General features: G+C 39.7%; 1 protein-coding gene across 1 annotated transcript; it reads left to right on the forward strand.

Annotated features, from left to right (window-relative positions):
• Nucleotides 1–917: 917 nt before the first annotated feature.
• Nucleotides 918–7,859, forward strand: osr1 (odd-skipped related transcription factor 1). Its single transcript, XM_037694557.1, has 3 exons — nucleotides 918–1,052; nucleotides 5,847–6,548; nucleotides 7,358–7,859. The coding sequence occupies exons 2-3, from the start codon at nucleotides 5,875–5,877 to the stop codon at nucleotides 7,488–7,490; spliced, it is 807 nt and encodes a 268-aa protein (XP_037550485.1). The 5' UTR covers nucleotides 918–1,052; nucleotides 5,847–5,874; the 3' UTR covers nucleotides 7,491–7,859.
• Nucleotides 7,860–8,232: the final 373 nt, after the last annotated feature.

Raw genomic sequence — 8,232 nt, forward strand, 5'->3', positions numbered from 1 at the left:
GGATTTGAATTAAACTCTCAGAAAGTCACATCTAAAACTTAACATTTGGAGTCATGCTAATATAAGATGGCTCTTTCAGCTAATTACCCTAACCAACAGACATCGCCACATCATAGTCAGTTTTGCAGATTTGAAGCCAGTGTTTAGTGTGGTAGTAGCTGAGAGTCATCACTTACTCACTAACAGACCACACAAGGTTGTTGTTTGAAACTTTGGCATGCGAGGCAGATTCGTCAGCTAACCTTTAGGTTTGCAGAAATGTTCAGATTAGTAGATCGTTAAACAAAATTCAAATGCACCGGCGGCTAATTTTGACCTTTGCACAGCTGAGCTAATTATTTTGCCGAATTGCATCTTTAGTATGAGCTTTCTTTTTTCTCAGTGACAAAAAGCACGTGGGACAGTGAACATTTGTTAGTTAGATAAGGAGTAAAGAAGAGTTTCACCTTCAGGCCACCTGCAGACTGGCTCAGTCCTGCTGCAGTAACACATCAGACCTGAAGGGGGCGCAACTCTCACACAGTTTATTCACTCCAGGATCAATGCGCTGATTTGCGACCAAATAATAATAAAAAAAACAATATAAATCACAAACACACACACATACACCATTAGTTTATTTGTTTATGAAAGTAAATATAAAAGCAGCCTGTGTTTGAGGAACAAAAAGAGGAAAAAAAAGTTATTTATTTATTTAAAATAAATATGATTTATGTCACAGTTCAAGTCATATTTCATGAGTTCATGTCCAGCAGCTTCACGCCCTGATGCTGACATTAATCAGCATCCTGCAGCAAGTTCTCAGTAAAGTTGGTGAGTGGTTCTGTTTGGGTTGGAGTTCTGATGGGCTGGCTGTGGGACGAGCCGGGAGGTGTCGGACTGAAGGGCCCAGATAAAGAGGCGCAGAGCGCAGAGACGCGAGAGGACGGAACAGAACGGAACCCAGCAGAACCCGGGAGAACATGGTGCCGGAGCGGCCGACCCATTAACATCCCGGTTCTAACAGCTGCGCAAAGACCTGCAGGAGGACCCCATTCAACTCAGCTCTTACTGTGAGTTTTATTAGATTTTTAAAATTTAAACAAGGACTTAAAACTTTTATTATTATGGACTTCAGTTATTTCTAAAGAGGATTTCCACCTTTTTGACGCAGAGCGCAGCAGGTGTTCTCCTTCATGGGACTCCTGATAAAATTTGTCTAAATGATTTTTATTAGATGTAAAAGAGGAAATGAGAAATAGCAGTTCTTGCACGCACAAACCTTATTTTTGATACAGTTCAGCACCATTTTTACAGCAGATTACTGGGTCTTGAAAACACCCAGACCTGTTTGAATGACAGCTGAGTTCAGTTTTGCTCTGAACAAACATCCTCACAGACATCAGGGCACAAGAAGCAACACCTTCACACTTTCTGATTCATCACGCAGCTACGCTAAATCCAGGATCAAATAAAGTTTAAAACACATTAACCTGGTCTGAGGGTGAAATCTGACAGGTCAGGGGTCACATCATGGTGAGGGGAGCCTCTGAAATAATCCTCACTTAGAAGAAAAGTAAATTATCAGATTACGGTTGCTTTGATCAAATTAAAGATGTGTTTAGTGGGAAACTCTGGCCTGGATTAAATATATAGTCTTTATTTTTACTGCATGTTTTAGCAAATATTTATTACAATCCAGCTATAAACTGTTTGCCTCATGAAATGTTCATTCCAGTTAAATCTGATTTGTGTTTGCAGTGCATGGAGTTTAAATCATATTAAAGGTCATCTCAGGGCAGTTTGTTAGAAAGAGTTTCAACAAAAGCTTATTTTTTTAAAGCAATCCAAATCTAATTTATTACAAAGCGATTAGCGTGTTTATTTATAAGGCTTTTTTATGGAAAACCAAGAAAATCTTTTAGTTTATTCTCTTGGGTCCAACGTGTTAATTTCTTTTTCTCTTTGGTTTTTATTAACAGAAGTGCTTCCACATCTCTAACAAGGTTGAGTCAGGTCCTGATGGGTTCATCTTTGTTCAAATGTGTCCTTTTTTTATCCAAAAAGATTTCTCCAAGAAGCCTTTTGGATAAACCGTGCAGCACGTTGCAATCAGAATTTAGGAAATATTTCTTACAACATTCCACGGAAACGTTAAAATTTTAGCGCAGACTGTGTTTCCTGTACAATTCTAAAATGCATTTAATGTTTTATAGAGTAAGAATTAAAAAAAAGCAGTGTTTTAGCCAGAAGAATGCTGCATCATTAAAAAAAATGCAATAATTTTTCGTTAAGTTGGTGAGGTTTTTAAATCACCGCTGCAGCTTTAACAGCTCTGCAATCTCACTGCTTCATCCCTCCAGAGACGTGCTGTCCAGACGTTCTAACCACACCTCCCCGAGTGTCCCTCACACCCAAACCCAACGAAACAACACAAACTGTGAACGCTGCAGCAGCCTGATGCACCCCGAACACGTCGCTTTGGTTGTTTTACCAGTCAGAACCGAACAAAAACAAGCTTTGGCGCTTTATTTAAAAGTGTTTGCCTTTTTTTTCTTGTAAGAATCTTAAACAGTTACACTTTCTAAAAGTTAAAATTAGGCCCCAACATTGAATTTAAATACATTAAAAATGCATATTCTCTTGATACGAGGAGAAGCATCATCACCAGAAGTGATGAATCTCAGTCTGGACTAAACCACAGGCCCCATGTCGGGCCGTGTCGGGTCAAGCGCCCTGCTCTAAAGCAGGTTATCAAAGAGTTAACAGAAACAGTGTCTTACAGTGACCCCCCCACATGGAAGTCAATTACTTCTGCGTCCTGATCAGAGAGGAGGAGTCGGCAGGGGGCTGTTTGAGCTCCGCTGCTCCTCATTAGCAAACGTCAGCTTACAGGATGAGCTGCTCGAGTTCAGATTATTAGAAATATCTATAATCTGAAGCTGGATATTTTATAGACTCTTTGTTTTGTTTGTTAAATAACTCAAATTGCTCAGCCCAACACGAGTAAACAACCCCATAAACAGCAGAGACATGATCCTATAAACAGCTCGAGTTACTTTGTTTCCCAAAAAAATAAAGGAAGTTGGAGTGAGGCAATTTCTACAAATAATAAATAATGCTCCCCCCCCCCCTCTTCTAAACTCTTACCTTCATAAAAACAGACCCCCTGCTGTGTAAAAACAGATATTGATCAACTAAAACACGACAGGAAGTTATAGACCACACACTCGGCATGTTCGGCACCTGAGATGCAACAACGTGCAGGAGAAGACTAATGTGTCTTGTTGAAGTCAGATTCTCACCTTTCACCTGATACCTGCCCAGTAAAAGGAGTTTCCACTCATCACCAAACAATTAGAGTTAACAAATAAATGAGTGGGTTTATACTAGTTGGTCCCAAGCTGCTGCACAGCAGGAGTGGTTGTTACAACGAAGTGCTTTCATTTTTACACAAATCCAATTTTTTTTAAATACTGTTTTCTTTTACTGACATATGATGCTAAATGGTGTCGTCCATTTTAAATGTTCATGATAAATCAGCATTTCTTAAATTCTCTTATAGCAAGGCCCCAGACGGTACTATTAAAATAATAATTACCGTATTTTTCAGACTATAAGGCACACTTAAAATACTTTAATTTTCTCAAAAATCGACAGTGAGCCTTATTATCCGGTACACCTTATGTATTAATTCTGATTACTGACCTCAAACTGATTTTATGTGGTTATTGTGAATGAGATGAATAAAGTTGGACTTATTTGACTGTTTTGTTTCACTTAATGCTTCTTATAGTCCAGAAAATACGGTAATGAGCTGCCTCCTACACAAACAGATGAAGGGTGCAGTAAAAACGATAATAATAATAATAATAATAATAATAATAATAATAATAATAATAATAATAATAATATAATAATAATAATAATAATAATAATAATCTGTGTAATAAATATATTTTTTTCTCATCTGAAGGTTAAATTTAGCTGAAATGCATCAAACATGAAAAGGACATAAATTATGTTTAGGCCAGCAGAGATTTTGTATTCATTCACTGACAGCGACCAACTTTTACCACAATTTTTTTTTTTTTTTTTACATTTTTTTATCCAAAACTGAAGTTTTTAAAATAAGTACAAAGTTTGGTAAATGTAATTTGTTACATGTATTTACATCCCATATCATCCTGATGCATGCTCAGTAATCCAACAAGATGGAATCAGGTCCTCTGGACGGGTTCTTCTAAAGTCTTTAGGATAAAAGTTTCAACAAAGAACCCGTTCTGACTCAACCTTGTTAGATACACATCATCATCTTCATGCCTGTATGAGAACATCAGATGTTATGAGACATTTCTCAACTTTAGTTTGTGCTACTGAACTGGTTTCTTAATGTTAGCTCGTTCAGCCTCTGTATGGATGAGTCACATCGAACCTGGTAACCAGTAACTTCTAGAGAACATAACGTGTGTGATGGACTGTATGTTGCATGCTCGACTGCAGTTTCTTACATTTAAAATTTCTGTTTAATTAGGTTTTTATTTTATTTCCGATTGGACAGCAGCAATCAGCCCCACACAACAGAACTCAGAATTAGCTGTCTGCTGTCCCAAAAATGCTAAAATCAGTTAAAGTTCTCTCTTTTGCCAGTTTCAGAGCCTTCTGCACATGCACCATAGTCTTGTTTCCATAAACACCTGCCATTCCTACAGTCATTTATACAGGCTGAAGTCTCTCCTGCTGCACAGAGGAGTCAGATGTTTGTGAGTTTTATTACCAAAAAAGGGCTTAGAGTACAAAAATATACCATACCAGCTTTATTTATAGAGCACTTTAAACACCCACAGGACCAAAGTGCTGTACACGTAATAAAACAATCATACAATCAGATAATAAAGACTGATTAAAGTTATTAAAAGTCAACATTACAGATGGTGTCAAAGGCCAAGAAGAAGGGAAAAATGAGTTTAGATTGTCGATCCAACACTATCAGTTTACTAATCCTAATTTGATCACATTTTAAACGATTTTTCAAGAGACTTCTTTATGCATGCACACACATTAAGATTTGTTTAAATGCTCAACAAAGTTTTAGAAACTTTGCGTTACAAACTGAAGCTCGGTGCAAACTCGCTGCAGACGCCGACAGGTTAGCAGGTCTGATGTGTGAGGCGTGGAGCTGAGGCGTGGCTCGTTGGCTGCGCTCGCTGTGAAACCTGGAGCTGCTGCTGCTTGCACCCGGCATCGTCTGCCTCAGACAAAGACACATTATTGTCTATTGTTTCTGCAGGTTATCGCACCTGATGTAACAGCTCGCAGGTATTTCTCTGGCTGAATGCTGTCATTCTGTCTCAACAGCCCCGGGCAGGTTTCTGGGAATAGGAAACACCCACACACACACACAGCTTTCTGACAGCGTGTGTGTGAATGCAGTCGGTGCATATTTTCATTCACAGATACATTTAGCCTACAGATACACCATTAGTTTTACGGTTTGCCTTTGTGCACCTGCGAGGAGCAACAGTAATGAGTTAAAATCAACCATTTCAGTCAAACATCTAAAACATGAAAGGAAACCTGATTATTGACAACTTCCTGTGATTTTATGCTCATCCGACCAAATTCTGCCTAACTTAATATTTAAGTTGTTTTCAGTTTTAGCTCAAGGATTCAAGGTTCTTTGTCATATGCATCATATGTGGTGCATGGGGTGGAACGGAATTGTGTACACAGGGTCCCAGTTACATCCAACAAAAGTATAAAATGTAAAAGATAAAAACAGTACTAAGATATGAAGTAAGAGAAAACGTTAACTCAGATGTAAAGTACAGTTTTAAGAATCTGCTTCTGGTCTGTGTCTCCATCAGAAGACCTGCTGGATTTGCAGCAGCAGAAATGGGCAGCAAGACTCTGCCAGCGCCAGTCCCTCTTCACCCGTCCCTTCAGCTGGCCAACTGCTCCCTCATCCAGAGCTCCACGGGTCTCCAGATGCCAGCAGATAATTTTCAGAGCATCTACAGTTTCAGCGCCCTTCACGCCATCCAGCTTCACCACTGGACCCTCGGCTATCAACCGCTGGCCTTCCCTCGATGCACCATCTCCAAGCTGCCTCCCCACTTTACCTCCATGGCCTCCATACCTATATTCCCCCATCTCTTGCAGCCCAAACTGGACTCCGCGGGGTTGCTGCAGAGCTCCAAGAGCAAACCCCGCTTTGATTTCGCCAACTTGGCAACGGCAGCCACGCAGGAGGACCATCTGAAGGTGGAGGACCTGAGCATGACGGGTCCTGCTCGGGCTGCGGCGCAGGTTTCGTCTCAACACCAGACCTCAGCCGGCCTGGGCTGCCTGCTGGACGTGACTAAACTGTCGTCACCAGAGCGCAAGTCCAGCCGCGGCCGCCTGCCCTCCAAGACTAAGAAGGAATTTGTTTGCAAGTTTTGTGGCCGGCATTTTACCAAATCCTACAACCTTTTGATCCACGAGAGGACACACACAGATGAGAGGCCGTACACGTGTGACATCTGCCACAAGGCTTTCAGAAGACAGGACCACCTTAGGGACCACAGGTGGGAAATCTGCGTTGGCATCGATGCGACACTTTGTTCTTATTCTCACGGTCTATCTGGGACCAGTAATGTTAGCCACCAACCGCAAAACAAACATGAGAATTATTCAATCTTGGTCAGTTCCTTTACATTTTAAGTTGTTAATTGTACAGCTGTTTACACGCTCAACATCTTACTGGTATTTTTGCATGAATGCAATCAACCAATAAATTCAGACTTTATTGATAGAACCGGTAAAATCCTCATGCTGGAAAAAAAATCTCACTCAAAAAGGTAAAATATAAAGCACCTGATGGTTTTTAGTTACTACGGTGCAAAGACAAACACACAAAACACAGACCTCCTCCAAGTATTAAAAGATTTATGAGTTCTAGGTTAACTCATTAATCTTCCTGTATAAATCTTACACCACTGATACTTGAATTCACCACCGCTTTGGGACGCTTGTTGGACGATTTCTTTAACTTTCTGCATTGATAGGCGACATCTGTGGCCCCAGAGGAACAGCTGCAATTGAGACCTTCAAAGTGCAATCAAAGAAATGCTTTCCAAACGCGTGTAATTAACCCAATCTCTGCCCCGTAAAGAGGTTGCGGTTTTAATGTGTCATCCATGTCAAACAATTCCTGAATATGGCAATTGGCCACATAAATGAGAAACATTTGATGATGCATTTACAAAAGCATCTTTAGGTCACTTCTGAAATGCAGCCTACATAAACAGCTGGATTGATTTAAGGCAGTGCTGAGATGTTAAACGCAACCAGGATTGAGTCCTAATTTTCTGTTTTGTTGTGTGTCCCACTACAGGTACATCCATTCCAAAGAGAAACCCTTCAAATGTCAAGAGTGCGGGAAGGGATTCTGTCAGTCCAGGACGCTGGCTGTCCACAAAACATTACACATGCAGGTCAAGGAACTGAAGCCAGCCAAGATTAAGTAATCCAGCAACAACAAGGCTAAGATCAGGACACTGGATGAACAAGATGACAGCCAGTGACTTTCATCTCAGCCGTGTGAGGTGCAGCTTTTTATGTAAACGTTCTTCAAGGATGAACTATTCCACCAGCCACCTCTTAGAGCAATCAAACCAGAATATGCCTTAGTGGAGAGGTGTATGCTTAGTTATCAAAGCCTGACTTGGCATGGACCCCAGTGGATGTGTGGAATGTGAAATGGACCTTAAAAATCCTTCCTGTGGCTCAGCACAAAAAACTGCTTCAAAAGCTTATAATCCAAAGAGGAAGATTACGTTCATGCATTTATTTTCTTTAAATGAAAATGATCAAAGCCATGTTAGAAAAACACATTTCCCTCTTAAAAAAAAAAAATCACATTCCAATGTTATTTTTGTACAGATGCATTATATCAAATTGTATTTTTGCACTTTAACCTGATTATTAATTATTGACATATATCACTGGATTTCCTAAACTTATTTTTAAATTGAATAATCATTTTTAAATAAAGTATTTTACTGTATCTAGGTTGCTTGTACGTTTTTTTCTTTCTTAATTAGCGTCATAAAGTGCATTTTACCACATGTTTCATCATAGTCATGATAATGTAAACTATGTTATTTAGCTGTTAATTCATTTTATTTAGTCACAGACTTTGGGCTTTATCATTTGCTTTAATGGTAATGATGATACTTTCCGCACATAATTTTACAGATTTGTCCTGTA

This window comes from Nematolebias whitei, chromosome 21 (assembly GCF_014905685.2).
Source record: "Nematolebias whitei isolate Nwh7 chromosome 21, NemWhi1, whole genome shotgun sequence".
In the NCBI taxonomy this organism is placed as follows: domain Eukaryota; kingdom Metazoa; phylum Chordata; class Actinopteri; order Cyprinodontiformes; family Rivulidae; genus Nematolebias; species Nematolebias whitei.

Coding starts and splice junctions, on each gene's coding strand:
- osr1 (XM_037694557.1), top strand. CDS start 5,875: ATGGGCAGCAAGACTCTGCCAGCGCCAGTCCCTCTTCACCCGTCCCTT. Junction 6,549..7,357: donor GACCACCTTAGGGACCACAG/GTGGGAAATCTG, acceptor GTCCCACTACAG/GTACATCCATTCCAAAGAGA.